Source organism: Lathyrus oleraceus, chromosome 6, assembly GCF_024323335.1.
Source record: "Lathyrus oleraceus cultivar Zhongwan6 chromosome 6, CAAS_Psat_ZW6_1.0, whole genome shotgun sequence".
Taxonomy (NCBI): Eukaryota; Viridiplantae; Streptophyta; class Magnoliopsida; order Fabales; family Fabaceae; genus Lathyrus; species Lathyrus oleraceus.
The window spans coordinates 461,645,987-461,663,878 of NC_066584.1; the positions used below are offsets into that span (position 1 = coordinate 461,645,987).

At 35.6% G+C, this 17,892-nt stretch overlaps 2 protein-coding genes across 2 annotated transcripts; one reads left to right on the forward strand and one right to left on the reverse strand.

Annotated features, from left to right (window-relative positions):
* Window positions 1-4,181: 4,181 nt before the first annotated feature.
* Window positions 4,182-6,153, reverse strand: LOC127096242 (amino acid permease 6). Its single transcript, XM_051034833.1, has 6 exons — window positions 6,084-6,153; window positions 5,741-5,974; window positions 5,460-5,553; window positions 5,156-5,370; window positions 4,924-5,069; window positions 4,182-4,826 (listed from the first exon to the last, which is right to left on the reverse strand). Exons 1-6 carry the CDS (start codon window positions 6,151-6,153, stop codon window positions 4,182-4,184), a joined length of 1,404 nt encoding a protein of 467 aa, XP_050890790.1.
* A 5,525-nt stretch (window positions 6,154-11,678) lies between these two features.
* On the forward strand, window positions 11,679-12,854 carry LOC127096243 (uncharacterized). The gene has a single exon (XM_051034835.1). It carries the CDS (start codon window positions 11,679-11,681, stop codon window positions 12,852-12,854), a length of 1,176 nt encoding a protein of 391 aa, XP_050890792.1.
* Window positions 12,855-17,892: the final 5,038 nt, after the last annotated feature.

Sequence of the window (17,892 nt, forward strand, 5' to 3'; positions counted from 1 at the left end):
TATCAGATGAGTATCCTTCTGGAACCTTAACTTCACTCAGAGACTTACACAATTTTTTTTCTCCTTTCTAGATAAAGTAAAAGCAGCAGGTGGTAGATATGTTCGTCTTCCTTTCTTCACGGGTGCTAATTCAGTTCTCATTCCCATTTTTAACATGTCCTCCCTTGCTTTAAGGCCATCCTTAGACTTGCCTTTTATATTGAGTAATGTACCGATAACACTTTCAAATACGTTTTTTTCAATATGCATAACATCGAGAAAATGTCTCACGTACAAAGACTTCCAATATGGCAATTCAAAAAATATCGACCTTTTCTTCCACCCACCTTTCACAATCTTATGTGCAAAAGGCTTGCCAAACTCAGTACGCACATCTTTCACCTTTTCAAAAACTTGTTCACCTGACAATGCGGGTGGAGCTCTACGATGTTCGGTGTCTCCATTGAATGCTTTTCTCCACCCACGGTAGTGATGTTTAGAATGTAAGAATCTACGATGACCGAGAAACACATTCTTCTGGCAAAGTTCCAATCGAATCGTATCGGTTCCGTCTTCACAAACAGGACACGCACGTTGACCTTTAATGCTATACCCAGATAGATTCCCGTATGCTGGAAAATCATTAATTGTGCCAAACAACATCGCCCTCAAATTGAAACTTTCTTTCCTATATCCATCATAAACCTCCACACCGTTCTCCCACAAAATCTTTAAATCTTCGATCAGAGGTGTCAAGTATACGTCTATGTCATTCCCTGGTTGTTTAGGCCCAGAGATTAACATAGATAACATCATGTACTTACGCTTCATACATAGCCACAGAGGTAGGTTATAAATCATAAGAATCACAGGCCATGTGGTATGTGAGATACTTTGAAGACCATGTGGGTTCATTCCATCAGTAGATAATGCCAATCGAAGGTTTCTTGCTTCTGATCCAAACTCAGGATAATCATTATCAATCTTCGACCACTGTGGTGAATCAGCCGGATGCCGATACATTCCATCAATAATTCTTTCATCTGCATGCCAAGTAAGATGTCTTGCATCGGTTTCACTACGAAACATGCGCCTAAATCTCGGAATTATCGGAAAATACCATAAGACTTTTGCGGGAGATAATCTTTTCTTATATCGAGACAAACCGCATTTAGGGCACTCAGTTAACATTGCATATTCGTTACGAAACAAAATGCAATCGTTAGGACAAGCATGTATCTTATCATAGCTCATGCCAATAGAGCACAACATTTTTTTTGCCTCATAGGTTCGATTAGGAAGAACATTATCATCCGGTAGCATTTCTCTCATAAGGCCCAACAACTCTGTGAAACTTTTATCCGACCATCCATTGCCCGCCTTTAAGTTGTACAACTTTAATACCGCAGAAAGTCTTGAGAATTTAGTGCAACCTTTGTACAACGGTTTCTCTGCATCGCTTACCATCCTCTCAAACATTTCAGGACAATCATGAAGATCTTCTTCCAGTGCTTCTACAATCTCTTCAACTCGATCACAATCGTATGTTTCCGTGTCTTTGTCGTATGAAGCATAGGTCGTACTACTTTTTCCACTCGATTCAACATTCTCGTTAATTTTCTCACCATGAAATATCCAACACTGATAACTTTGATCAATTCCATGCCTCAGCAAATGCGATTTCAATCCATGTGCGTCAACCTTACCAATATAACAACAACGCAAGCAAGGACAATGCATTCGTCTGGGGTTTTCAGCGTGTTGAACAGCATACTTAACGAATTCCAAAACCCCACTCTCGTACTCTTTGGTCATTCGATCGGCACAGATCCATGTTTTATCCATGGTTTTCCTACTTATTAAAGTAAACAATTAATCTAGACGAAAATACATAACTAAGGTAGTATCTTTGAACATTCAACTGGTCAAAACTATTATTCCATAGTAGTTTCAATGAACATTCAAATTGATTTCAAAATACATTCACCAAAATCCATTTAACATCCTAACTAGTATTCACCTGTCACCAAACTTTGTAGCTTGTTCTTTTCAGACTAGCATGAGTTAGTAAATTGATACACTAACTACTACTTTAACTCCTATTAGCATTTCAATAACTGATTTCAAAATACACTAATAAACCTTGTCCATTCAATATTAACTAACTTACTAATTTTATTTGCCAATTCAAACATGACTAACCAACTTTCCTAAATAACTAACTGAATCACATTTCAAATTTCATAACAGTCCTACTAACAAAACTGTTCTAATTAATCTCTAACAGTCTCTGACACATAATTAACAGTTTCATAGCTAACTATCGAATCAACTCAACTAACAATCATATTATCAATAACCAACTAACTACTTTTCACTAACTTACTAACTTAACTAACATTTCAAACTAACACTTTAATTCCCTAAACACTAACTGATTCAACTTCAAAACCAACATTCAACCCTAAGGCAACAGAATAAACTTCAAAATCTCAAAATTTGGGTCATTTTATATAACTGAGTTTTCACACATAATACAGAACCAACATTGGTGATACAGAAAAATATGACTGAGTTTTCAACAGAAGCAACATTGGTGATACAGAAAAATACAGAAAAATATAAAATGGGGCAAGAGTTTTCACACATAATGTTCATCTATAACACATTATATAAAATCAAATATCACTCACAAACCATAAACATTCACATATGCAAGAATGAATACAATGTAGTCATTACCTCTACTTCAACATGCATTTGGTACCAAAGTTATTTAGGGTTTGAGAAAGAGACTTACCAAGGTGTGGTTATGGTGAGAAGTACGTGAGCACCGCCGGTACAGTGAGAAGGTAGGGTTTGTTTCGCTGCCGGTATAGTGAGAAGAAATACGTGAGCACCGCCGTACAGTGAGAAATTTAGGGTTTGTTTCCAGAGAGAAATACGTGAGCACGGCCGCCGAGAGTGAGAAGGTAGGGTTATTGTGTGAGTTGAGAAGAAGGAAAATAAAAGCGCTTTTGTGGAAATGGCGTAAGTTTTTGAGGTGAGTGAAGAAGAGGGAAAACAAAATAACAGAGAACGAAAGCGCTTTTGTGGTCTGAAATTTTATTTTAATAAGACCTTAGACAGCGCTTTTGTGTAAAGCGCTTTCTAAGGTATGCCTAAGACAGCGCTTTCCAAAAGCGCTTTCTAAACCCCCCCTTAGACAGCGCTTTTGGTTTTAATTTTTTTTTTTTAATTTAAAGACTTTAGACAGCGCTTTACCAAAAGCGCTGTCTAAAGTCTATATTTATAAGCGCTTTCTAAAAGCGCTGTCTAAGGGGGGGTCTTAGACAGCACTTTTAGAAAGCGCTGTCTAAGACCCCCCATTAGACAGCGCTTTTATTATTTTCTTGGAACATTTTCCGTGTTTGTTTTTTATTTTAACCTTAGACAGCGCTTTCTTTTAAAAGCGATGTCTAAGATGCGCTGTTAAAAGTCATTTTTGGCGTAGTGTGAGTTTTTTTAGACAAAGTGAAACTGAACGCTACAATAGAAAATATATATATATATATATATATTATATATATATATATATATATATATATATATATATATATATATATATATATAATATATAAGAATAAACAATTTCACCTTGGTTGATAAACCTAACCGGGGTGAAAAGTGACTTATTTTTTTGATTAAAAACATAAATTACAGTTACCAGGATTTGAAGCATGTACCCTGAATTAATTTACCCCCTCGATTTTTGTCTAAAATAGACGGAATAAGATTGTTCTTTTTAAAGAGAAAAAGAATGACGCTTATAGGTAATATAATATACGTCAGTGTTTTACTATGTGAGATGAAATTGTTGTCATAAAATGTATTATTTATCAATAGTGTGGACATAAGGCGTAGAAACAACCACGGCCTAGCCCAATACGAAATTCCCTTAAGGCTTCTACATTCTAAGGAAGGCAGCAGAGCATTTTATTAAGAGAAAATAGAATTATGACATCATAAGAATGATATCACTCCAAATACATCATTTTTCCAACTACATTATTAATATAATTAACTTTAGAAAAAACTTTATTCAAACAAAAAGAACAACTCTAATTGTTTGTAACATTGTAAACAGCTGATTGTAAATAGCCCATCGATACCCCAACTAATTTTAGTGAAATTAAACAAATGATAACTACATGCAATGCCAATTAGTCAAAAGGCTTATAAGTCTTGAGTTCTGTGATGATTCCTTCAATTGATCCAATTGCAGCAACGAGACTCACAATGAAGCAAAATCCACTTAGAAGTTTCATTCCAATCCATGTAGCAGTGTACTTGGGAACCTTAGCTTGTGCCAAATACATCTCTATTGGAAAATACACAGTCAAGGGAAAGAATGTTACAGCTCCTAGCAAACCCACAATGCTGTTGAAGAATGGAAGCAAGATGGCAATCAATGTTGTGATTATCACATATATTGTCCTCCATATCACCCTGAACATATTCATTTTCCATATACCAACCAATGGAATTCTCACATCATATTCTTTCGCCATCAATGTACTTTTTGGCCAACGCTTACTACCCCAACTTTCCACAAGAGAATATACAGGTTGTACAAATACCTGATAGGCTCCAACCAGATGAATAACGATGAAAATGTTAGCAATGTCAATTAACCAAAACGGTTCATAAAAACCGAATCCAGTTAAAAAGTTTCCCGGCGCATTATTCCCAAATGCTGCATAGCCTAAAAGACCACATAATGCATAAAATAATGTGGTAATTGTAACTCCAGTGATTGCTGATTTCTTCATTGCTTGATTTTCTGGTGGACTTGATTTTAATGTGTCCTGTATATAGAATTGAGATCAAGTCTTCTTTAATATTTAACCTATTAGTATATAGTAATCATGCAAATATCATAAATTTTTTCTTGAAATCACTTACTTGTATCTCAACAATTACATTACTAAAAGAATATGCAAAAGCTATGTTTCCGATTGCTTGTAATGTACTCCACAACTTCTTTGAACTCGTGACATCAACTCCGACAACAAGCCCTGTAAGACCGGTCTTGACATGGTGTCCGGGTTCTGTATAAACAAATAACGCTGTTAGAGATTAAACCCTAGACCGGCCGTTATCATCAGATTGATTCAACAATTTTATAATGCCTAACCTGCAATTTTCGCGAAGGAGAGACCGAAACCAATGGAAGCATAACCAAAAGACATGACAGCAGCAACAATAGAGAGCCATGAAAGTTCATGGAAGTCTGGAATTTGGCTTAGAAAAATCTGAAAGATCCCAAAGATAGCCATATATGGATAATTGGCAGTATCACAATCTGCTTCATGGCCATACTTATGAAAGCAATTGGATTTTTTTACAGCCCTATTAAAAAAAATGAATGTGTTATTATTAATTATTACTACTATTATTATTTAATAAAATGAATCATAGATTTAGTGAGAAGTTCTTACACAATACTGATGGAAGCTGTTAGAGTGTAACCAATGGTACAACCTATAAGACTTACGTACTGAGCCACACCACAAAACTTGTATTGAATTCCTCCTGTAGAGAAACAGAAAGAAAATTTACAATGCAACAATTTTTTTTAATTAATAGACCAAATTAAAAATATGTTGAAAATTTTAAAAAAAAAATTTAAATAATTTTTTTCCATAGATTAAAATGAATATGATTTTTATTTAATTGAATATTTTCCATAATTTAGCTATAATTTGTTTTAACTAATTACCTAAAATACTTTTGGCCATCTTCATGTAAGTAGGGTTTCTAGTGCCATGAACCGGATCTGGATATCTATAACAATTAGTCATGAGAATCGAAGTGAGGAGAGTGATGAGTGAGAAGAGTAGAAGAGCGACCGTCCCTCCGATCCAACCCAACTGAGCGACGGCCCATGCCAACGACAACACTCCGGATCCTATAACAGCAGTTACTATGTGTGCACTCGCAGTTATCCATGTTCCTTCATGAATAATAATTTAAACATTAATATGTTAAAATAACAACATAGTAATATTTTGTGAAAATGAAAAGTAAAAAAAAAAATAGTTTTTATGAGACAAAATACAAACCTGTTCTTTTTATGTGACCATCATCATCATATTTGCTATCTTCTATGGAGAAACTACTCTCCACCACCATGATTCTCTTATGTTTTTTGCTTTGTAAATTGTTAGGATATTGAGACCTATTTAATGTTTGATATTATATGAATACTTGGAAATAATTTTGTTTGCTTAAGAAATCTCTATGTTGAGAAATTTAATATTAGAGAATAATTTTAATAGGAAAATACATTAGAGAATAATTTTAATAGCAATACATAATTAGGAAAATATTTTGTGCTTATCCTATATGATTGTATATACTTTGAAAGTTTAAGAAAGAGAAAAAGAGAATTTGGATAAATTATTAATGTGATATGAAGAGATATATAAAATAAAATGGTGAATGGATATTTTAGTAGTATTACAGTTTAGTTGAGGGGCTGCATTTCTATTAGATTAAATTAAAATTAAAATATACCATAAAATTAAATTAAAATATATAGATTCCGCGAATACAACTACAACAAATCTAATAAAACAATAAACATCGTCATATCGGATAAAACATCACATGTCCGATTATCAAGCCACAAATTCAATATTGTATAAGAGTCGGACCTCCATGTAACGACCAAACGGTGTGAAAACTTCGCACCACTATCTCATCTCTCTAATTTTTATTTTTATTTAGAAGATATGAAAAATCTAAATTTAGCTGATTAAAAATACAGTTAAAAAATAAATTTAACTAAAACTAATGCATCATTAGTTGAAATAAGTGTTTGAAATGTCAAAAAAGAAATAGATGTCATAACTTTAAATTAATGTAAAAGTGTTCGGTCGTGGATTCGGTGAAAACTTTTTGAAAATATATATTAAACTCAAATTAGCATGTTATGATTATTCCTATTTTTATTAGATAATTGTAAAGAAAATACTAAATTTTACTAATTGATCTGTGATTAATATATGTTCTATATATGAATTGCATGCTTTAACAACATTTTAAGTGATTTGTGTTTTTACAGAAACAAATTCGAATAAAATTGAAACATGGAATGAATTACTGTTAGTGTATCATGTTTTGATTTTTGTTTTGAGGATATTAAGAAAATAATAAATTATAACTATTTTTTCAATATATTAGTAGTTGAAATAACATAAAATTTGAGATTCTTTACTTAGAAGATGTGCACATGGGAATGATCAAAGAAATATACTTAAACATTGTCATGATAAGAATATGGGGTCATTTTAGTGTACATTGTATAACTACAAAAAGTATTCCAATCAGGACTATATTGGCCATCTCTATTTAGGAATGCATTCTATCATGTCAAAAAGTTTGATTGGAATCAACAAACTGGAAATATTTCAAAGAAGAATGAGATCCCCCAAAACCATATGTTGATAGTAAATTTGTTTCCCTACAAAAAAAATAGCAAGAATTATGGCGGTTTTAATACGGCGTTGGTAAAAAACCCGCATAATTTACATAAATAGTAGACGGTTATATCGACCATAATTTACACAAAAAAAAAATAGGCGCCCAACCCCAAATTTAGTCGTTCGTTATTCATAATCTCTCTCTCCTATTTTGTTTAGCGACTTTCAACATACCATGATTTCTTTTTTCTTTTACTTTTTTTATATTTCTTTTATTCTTCCACAATACAACAAAATCCTATAATGACAGGACTATTCTCTATGATTGAACGTATTTCTATTGATGAAACTTCTGATGATTGTTGGATTGTGGCTATGCAAGAAGAGTTAAATTTGTTTTAAAGGAACTATATTTTGAATTTGATACCTAAACCTTCACAAAAGAACATTATTAGAACAAAATAGATATTCAAAAACAAGTTCAATAAACAAATATGCAAGCAACACCAATGTCTGATAGAAGTTGTAGAGATCAGGCATGATTGACCCTCTCCTACTAGTCTTTAGACCAAATATTCTAAAATGGAGAATCAGAGTCTGATAATGATAAAAAATTACTCTGGTCATAAGTTATGAGCAAGCTTTTGATTAATAGTAGTACCTGAGCAACTCAGCCTCTAACTCTCAATTTTTAGTTTGTTGTCTCTAATAGCATATAAATGGGTTATTTGATGTTTGACTTTTGTCCATTTATGTGTGAATTATCTGGAAAATTGTCTAACAATTGGATTATAAGTTGTTGGATAATAACTTGTGGTTTAAGATGTGGATATTTTGAATGTTGTGTCGATCTCTTATTTTTAATTATTTTTGGTTCTTTCGAACATAAAAAAAAATTGCACTCAAAGGCACTTAAATATCACATTTATGCACACACATTCTCTCTCTTGACTACCAACAATTTGGTTCTCTAGATTCCTCCAAAAAAACAACCATTTCTCTAAAAAAACCTTATAGAATCCTAAAAACTCCTTCCAATGACATCATCATCAAATTCAGTTCCTATGGTGGTAAATTTGGAAAATCTCTCACAGTCAAGTCTATAACCTCATCTCTTAAAGAATAAGATCTAAAGTTGATTGTAGAACAAATTATGGACTTTGAATCCTTTATGGTGAATGGGTTTCCACTACAAACCTATTTAGAAGATCAATAATGGTTAAGCTATTTTGAAATGTTGAACGGTCATACCTTTTATTACTTGGTTAAAGACTTCAGGGTTATGGCTAAGGTGTATGATGAAAGTTCAACTGCTCTTGAAGAAAATCAAAATATTGCTGAGAATGAAGAACCCTGAGGGAAGACAAGAGTTGAAATGGGTTTAGAAGCTTTCAAGGAGGTGGAGATTAGATCAGTTGTTACGGGAGTTAATGCGACTATCACCCAATGTAGCAAAGCTCTTGAATTTGGATAACCTTAGTAGATTTTCTCTAAACACCAAAGAAAACAGTCATGAATCATACATGATCATGAACCAACTATTTCTCAAAAATGAAGATTTTGGAATAGTAGAGAACATGCGCTTTGAACACAGGCTCCTATTGAAGATATTGATTGGCTGTCTTATTCCAAGAAAAGGACGCACTGATCATATCTCTTGGGATCACAAGCATTTCATCTAGTTTTTGGAAAACCAGGATCTAATCAATCTTTCGGCTTATATCTTTCATCACATGTGTGAGGCCATTAAAGATAGTACTAAGTACAACACAATTAATGTTTCATATCCAAGGCTTCTTTCTGAATTGTTTAATTAGAGCAGATTGATTGAAACTCTGATAAATCTTAGGGCTAATGAAGATATGAAAATGATATATGGAAATATTCTCCCAGCTCTTGTATTGGGAAATATAAACAATATCAAAAAGAAAGATTTGATCTTCTCTCCTTCAAGCATCAGGATCAGGGATGACAACATTGAATATATTAATGATTTTCCAACCATCTCTATAATGGATAATCTTGAAGTAATTCGACAATATATCAAGTTGATTAGAAAAGAGACTGGAGTATCTATGACCACGGATTACATTCCTGAAGCTCCTGAATGAAGTGTGTATATGCCTTCAAGAAAAAGGAAGAAAGTTGCTTTTAAATCTGAAAAAGTGGTTCAGAAATCACCTAAGGGGGAGGTTGTACAACTGACAGGAGACCAAAAGGAGGTTCAAGAGATGGCCTCAACGACTGTCACAATCCCTACTAATACTAGGAGTGGAGCCATTGGAAAGACTCCTAACCAGGCTACCTATTCTGAACTTTCCGTCAAAAAGATGAGATTAAGGAACATGGTGCTACCAGATATTGATAATGAAGAAGAAGAAGAAGAGGATGGACAACCTTTGACTAGGAGAACAAAGGTTGTTAACAAGGATACTCTATACATTTTTGCGGAGGATGTTATAGAAGGAGTAGCCCTTCTTTTGTTGAAGCTCTTCAGAAGCAAACAAAATCTTTAGAAAAAGAAGCTAAGAGTCTTTCAGTTGTTGGTACCTATGATTTGGCAAAAGAAGATGCTACTCAAACTCGTGAAGTCATTGAGAAGGAAGTTCTACATACTTCAGTTGCTACAAATGCTACGAAGACAGGTACATATTTGAACCTTATCTCAAATAATAATTTAAATTCTTCCATTTTTCCACTCGTGACTAAACCTCTCATACCAACACCACCTCAATCACCAAAACCCTTATCCAAAAACACACCTTTAACACAACAACATGTCACTTCATCTCATCAATACTCTTATGACTCCAATATTATTACTATAGCTCAGTTGCTAAGGAATTTCTCTCAACTAGATATTGTCCCCACAACATCAGTTATAGAGGATTTCCCAAATCAACTAGATGACGAGTCGTCCTCTAATCATAACCATTTAGCTTGTGTTTCTAATTTGGACCAATCATCACCCATCAATGTTATGCCTAAACCACCCTTTGAGATTTCTGGTGCTAAGTCCTCTAGCACTAGCTCAAGTTTTGATTCTAATTCATTGGAATTAAGTCCTCTCATCATTAAGCCTCTCCAACCCATCCCTCTAAAAATTACATCTTATGTTGACTCTCCTCATCAAAATCTTGTTCATTCTGAAATTCATATCCAATCTAAATTTGAACAAGAAATCCAACATCATTCATTACCTGAACAAGAAATTCTCACTCTCACCAATGTCGAGTCCCATACAAATCCTGTTCAACCTCACCCTGAGATAACTCCTCAAAATGTGGTTGAACTAGTTACTTTGAACTAATCTTCAATGGATTCTCCAATTGGTCAAACTGTACTAAAACCACACCTTGCCCATCATTTTGAACCATTTGACCATCACAAAACACCTTATAGGGAAGAAGATATTGTGCCAGAAACTAACATAAGACCTATACCTAGTCCCTTCACACCCCACCCTTCTGTCATCAGAAACTTAAACCTCTTACCTCATGTAAACTATCAAACGAAAGAGTTTTAAATATTTATCTTTGATATAATTTAGAATCTGGTTGCTTAGAGATCATAGCTTCTGATCCCTCTACATATGCAACTAAATGGGACTCTCTCAGAACCTTTATGGACACAACTCTGCAAATCTAAAGTCCTTCTCTTCGGAGTCTATTGTTTCTTCTAGTAATAGGAAAGCTCTCTTGGAAAAAAAGTTGTCTTTGGTGGTTGCCAAGCATGAAGAAATGAATGTCAAGTTGCAAATTGTTGTTGCAAGACATGATGAAAAAGGTTTTGCTCTGAAGACTATCCTGGAGCTTTTTAGACAAAAACCTTAACCTTTAGGATTTATGACACCTTTTTTTCTTTAACATATTTATCACATTTAATTTTCTCTTACGAAAATAATTTTCTTCAGTATCTTCTCTACTTTCTTTATTAGAGATAACACATTATATTGTACAGAGGATACACCTTAGCTTACACTACATAAGCATTTTTTTGTATATATAAACCATGTTGTAATCTTTATTAATCAATCAATGAAATAGTACTTTCTTCTTCTTCTTCTTCTTGAATGTAACTAACTTCTTCTTCTTCTTGATGAATACCTAACTGTTTTTCATCTCCTATTCATGATGAACATTTGTTCTATTGACATGGTATCAGAGCTATCCCAGCTCTAGTAGCCATTGTTCTTCCCCTTTCTTCCTTCTTTCTATTTTTTTCTCTGCAACAATGGCTGCAATGAGTTTTATAGATTTCGCTACCAACTCTGCTAATCCTTATTACCTGCATCCGAACGAGAATCCGGCTCTTGTTCTCGTTTCTTCACTACTCGATGACAAAAATTACCACACATGGTCTCGTTCAATGCAAATCGCGTTGATCTCCAAGAACAAAGACAAATTTATCGACGGTACTCTTCCTAAACCCGTTGTTTCAGACGTTCTTTATGCGTCGTGGATTCGTTGCAACACGATGGTTCTTGCATGGATACAACGCTCAATCTCTACATCAATTGCACGATCGGTTCTATGGATTGACACAGCTGCGGGTGTGTGGAAGAATCTGCAGGTTCGATTTTCTCATACTGATATTTTCCGCATATCTGACATTCAAGAAGATCTTTACAAGTTCCGTCAAGGTACCTTAGATGTATCCAATTATTTTACTCATTTGAAAGTTCTGTGGTATGAATTGGAAACTTATCGTCCAATTCCATCTTGTTCCTGTGCGATTCCATGTACTTGTGGTGCTTCTGGATCGATTCGCCGTTATAGAGATCAAGACTATGTGATTCGATTCCTTAAGGGTTTGAATGAGAAATTCACTCATTCCAAGAGCCAAATCATGACGATGAACCCGCTACCTGATATTGATAAGACTTTCTCTTTGGTGATTCAACAAGAAAGAGAAATGAATCATGCTACTTCTGCAGTTCTTCCTGTTGTTGGCAATATTGAAGAGAGTATAGCCTTGAATGTATCTCATGATGCTCAGCCAAACAAATCCAATTTGTATAGAGGAAAATATCAGGGTGCAGCTGGTTCAAGAGGTCAAAATCGTGTCTGTACTCACTGTGGAAGAAATAACCATACCATTGATACTTGTTTCATCAAGCATGGGTATCCACCAGGCTTCAAGAACAAGACCAAAGGCAATGGATTCGGTTCTCAACAGTCTGCAACAACCAACAATGCATCAGAGACGCCTGCATTAGGTTCAAGTTCCACTAATGCCTCTTATGGCTTGACTCGAGAGCAATACAACAACATTTTGGCACTGCTTCAACATTCAAAACTTGTTTCCACAATTAATTCAATGTCTACATCTCCTCTTGTGCTAAATTCTTTGTCTTCCACTGCCAATGGTAAGTCTCATTCTTTGTGGATCCTTGATACAAGAGTGTAGCACCTCAAATTTTCACCTACCATTTTGTACATACATTTTCATTTCAGGTCATTAACATTACATTGTCCACTGCATAGCATTGCATTGTCCATCTGCCTAGTGCAAGTCAAGCAAGTGCAATTCCTATTGAAGCAAAGCCCTAGGGTTGGTTCATCAAGTTCATATGACCTAGGGATCATTTTGAAGTGGTTTGGCCAAAGATTGGATGTTCAGAAGTCATTAGTCATTGCACAATGCATCTGAAACCCTAGAAAGTCAACCAAAGTCAACTGTGCATGAAATCATGGATTTGAAGGTGGGAGATGGTTTGAAAGGCCTCATTCATGTCCATACAAGTCTCATTTGACATTGCAAACATCAAGATTGAAGAATTTGAGGTCAGATGAAAAGTTTCCAAAAATAGTAAGTGACCTGTAATTTCAAACTGCCAAAAATGGAAAGGTCTTCTCCTCAAGATTACATGTCCAAGAAAGCTTCAAATGGAATTTTGTCCAACATGAAAGTTGAATATCTTGCTCTCACCTTTCCAAAAAATCCAAGAACATCCATTTCTCATTTGTGGTTGGCAAGTTATGATCAAATCATTGTCAAGATATTTTGAACTTCAAACTTGGATAACTTTCACACCAATTGGCCAAATCATGTGGGGTTTTTTGCTACAATCTCCTTTTAACATGCTCTATCCAAATCATTCATTACATTTCATCAAAACTCATCACACAAAAATGGCATTTGTCATGTGATTTGAATTTAAAAAAGGGAGGGAAAAAAGTGACTTTCAAAAATATGCATTTTCCACACATAATTTCACTTGCAATTGGTCCTAAATGATATTTGGAGTATGTTTGGCTAATTTTTCGTGCACTGTAGCAGCATCTCATGCACATGAAGGTTACTTTGGCCATTTAACATAAAAACTCACTTCACTAATTCAAGTCCATTTTTGCTAATTGGGATTAAGGAAATGATTAACCCATGGTATATAAGGCTAATGCTAACAGAATTTTGGATTAACATTCATTCATCTCAGATCTAGATCAAAAATTGCAAAATCTCAAGAACTTTCTCTCTCACTTTTCTGCAAATTTCTTCATAGAAGTTGCATTGTTTCTTCATTGATTCATCATCTGCAAGTGCTAGTGGATCCTTTGCAAGCAAGAATCATCCATTTTCGTGCTGTTTCAAGAGCTGTCAAAGTAAGCTTCATCAATGGCAAATGCGAATTTGAGCTACATCCAGCATCATTGAGCTTCGATTCTCCACTCATTCATCTACTTGAGCATTGTAGAGCTTCTGTTTTCACATCATAAGGCCAGGAAAGCGTGATTTCACTACTGCTCTTCAATTAAGGTTGGATTTCGATGCTCTCAATTCATGAAATAGTGATATGCATTCTGTAGATCTTGCATCCATGAGTATTCTGCGCTTTGAATCGTTGATTTTCATTGAGAATTAAGCAATATATGTTGATTATAAGATTGATGTGCAAAACTTTCTCCGCTCGATCCGTTCATGTTCTTGAGAATTAGATTGAATTGATGTTAGATTGTTAATGTATGTTGCAAGACGAGTTCAACGGTATGCGGTTCATGAATTTCTGTGGAGTTTTGTTCTTGAGCTATGAAGAATGTATGAACATTGATGAACCCTAGCTATTTTCATTTCCAGAACCATTTTAATCCGCCTGGCCGTGTTATTGCATGAATTTTGTGTTTCTCGCCCATGAAGCCAACCACAGCGTGCCACGCATGCTAAATGAAACGCGACGTTTCATCATAGCGCGCCATATTTGAATGTGAACGCAGCTCGATTCTGGCAGATAGCATTTGCATCTTTGGATTTTGGCATTTTCTTCATTAAGCTTCATATATTCACCATGCCTTGTTCATCATTTTTTTATTTTTTCTTCTCATTCAAAAATTCATAAATCACAAAATAATGGTCCAATTGAGATGAGATTTTTTGTGCCATGATTCTTGCCATGTCTACTATTTTATGGTGATTTTTGCAAAAATTGTGCACGTGTGGAATCTGTTTGGGCTTAGGGAATGTTCATACATGTCATTTGTTGCACCTTGCTTACCATTTTGATTGTGAAATTGTGATGCTTAATCCAAAATTCTTGAAATTTTGCATGAGTAAACTAGACACTTTGAGGAGCATTTTGGTATAGAGTTTGAGATTTTTGCATTCCTGGTTTGTGAGATATGCTATGTTCAATATTGGTGTGACAATGTGTGTCACACCATTTCTTGTCCAACTTGTGGATTTTTGTTACCATGCCATATGAACTCAAAATGACCTGAAGTTTTGCATGTTGAATCTTCTGGATGTTAAGTTTGAATGTGAATTTTTGTGGATTTTTTGAGTGCATATCCAATTTGATTGAGATTTTCTTCCCTGTTTGACCAATTGTGGACTTTTTGTGAGTCATGATCTTATTTGATTTGTGAAATTCTTGTTGTTTATTGGATGAACTTGAAATTTTGCATGTGTGTTCTAGACATCTTGAAGTATGTCATGGCTTTGATTTGGTTCATTTATCTTATGCCAATTCTGTTTTATGCTTGCTTGAAGTTGATGCATGATTTGGTGCCTTGTATGAGCTTGTTTGAGTATTCTTTGGCTTGATGAATTTAATTGACTTGCTTCCCTTTGTCCAAATGACTTGAAATTTGGTGTGATGATCCTTGGATGAATTCTGTTTAGACATGAATTTTTTGGGGATTTATTGAAATATTTTTGAGTTGATTTGAATTGGATCTTTCTGTTTGCTTCTATGAGCTTCAAATTGCATGCTTTGCACTCTTTGCTTCATGAAATGATATTGGTTGGTGATATGAATATGATACCACTTGGATTTGTTTCACATTTGATTGATCTTGATTTTGGATAATTTTCATGTTCTGTTTTGGTTTATTTCTCCCATTTTGACCCTAGGCCATGTCCTTGTGGTTAGTGCTTAATGTGTGAGCTTTGTTTCAGGCCAAAAAGCACAATTGCTTATACTTGATGATGTGTACTCAATTGGAGTTGGTCTATTGCTTGTTTATGACTAACCTTGAGTTTGTTTTGTAGGCTTTGAGACTTGTGCTTAGGCCTTGTGGATTGCACCTTTGTGCATTGCTTTGTTTGATTGTTGTTTGACTGTGTACAGTTAACTGTTGACCATTGTCTGTTTTACTTTTGTTTGAGTTGAGTACTGATTATGTTGGATTGTTTTCAGGTACCTTAGTTGCTATAGTTCCTTTGTGAACTTTCTTTTGCTTTGCTTGATAGCTTGAGCATTGAGGTATAATGTCTCTAACTCCATGTAGTCTGGAAGACCTGGCCTGTTACTTGGCCAGGCACCTGTCTGAAGTCCTCCTTAAGAGGCAATGCTTGTGCTTGTTTATTTTTGTCCCCAAGCAGGAAAAGACCTTTGATAAGGCAATTGGCAGACACAAGAGATGTGCAATCCATCTCCTGCTATTCTGTTGAGTTGTCCCTTTGCTCACACAACTGGTGTTGATGCATTGTGGACATTAACCCAAGATCCTTGTACAGTTGTACAGTTGAGTCAGTGTCATAAGTGTAGAAGGGTTCCAACTTTCTGAACCCACACTTCATTTGTCTAAAGCTCTCCCAGGCCAGGGATAAGAGCTGTGAAGTCTCATCTTCACTTCCCATTCATCTGCTTCACCCTAACTCTCAATGTTAGGGTTAAGAGCTAACATCACCCTGATACAGTTGGCTTGCTTTTACAGCCTAACCCTTGTGTGAGCCCACTTTGTGTGTTTATAGTGTGTGCTATTTGTGATTGTTTGCTTCTGCCTGTGCTGTATAGGATAGCTTGCTCCCTGTGCAAGTTAGATAGCAACTTTGACTTAGGGATGATTTGCATGATAACATCTAGGCTCGAGTCGTAGTCTCTCTAGTTGTGTCTCCCTCTGTTATCTGGTTAGGCTAGTCCTGTGTCCCTGCGTAGGGGAACTACGTCGCCCTGATCCTCATACCAGATGAGGTACGTAGGCAGGAGATGAGCTGATCTCTCCGGGCGCCCTTTTTGTTTTGTCTTGTGTGTGTTAGGAGATGGATGTAAGACCAGCGATTGGCATTCCGTATCCTCTTGTCGTATGCTTGGAGTCCGATGTAAGTCCAGCAATTGGCATTTGGTTTCTAGTGTGCGTGTGTTTGGTTCGGAGTCTGATGTAAGTCCAGCGATTGGCATTCGGTTTCCATGTTTGCCTGTTTGTGTGGAGTCTGACGTAAGTCCAGCGATTGGCAGTCGGTTTCCTGTGTGGTTTTGTTTGGCGTGCGTTAGCCGAGCTACGAGTGCTCTGATTCTTCTTTAGTCCGAGAAGATACGTATGCATAGGATGCGATGTCCTAGCGAGCACGTTTCCCCCTGTTCCGAACTACGACGACTTTGATGTCTGCGCTTGACAGACTACGTAGGCCCAGGATGCGATATCCTGCCGAGTTAGTTTCTTTTGTTTCCTGTGTCTCTTTCAGCCAGTGTGTGTGATGTTTGTGAGCAGTGTTTAGCAACCTTTATCCTTCCTTTTGTGCGTGGATCCCGTCGAGTACGACGAATGCGTAGGGGTGCTAATACCTTCCCTTCGCATAACCGACTCCCGATCCCATTCTCTTTGGTCGCGAGACCATGTCTTTTCCAGGTTTACTTCGAGCGTTTCCTTTCCCTTTTGGGATAAATAACGCACGGTGGCGGCTCTGTTGTTTTCTTTTCCCGCCGGTTTTTCGCGTAATGCGACAAGGAGCTACAGATCATATATCCTTTAATCTTTCAGCCTTTACTAGTTATCACAATATTGTTCCTATCTCTGTCACTTTACCTAATGGTTCTTAATTATCTGCTTCAATTTTTGGCTCTGTCAAACTTACACCATTCTTTAACACTGCACAATGTCCTTTACATTCCCTCTTTCAATGTAAATCTTATCTCTGTAGCAAAATTGTCTCAAAGCAACAATTGTTTTCTTCAATTCACTGCTAACTCTTGTTCTATTATGGAGAACCCTTCCATGGAAATGATTGG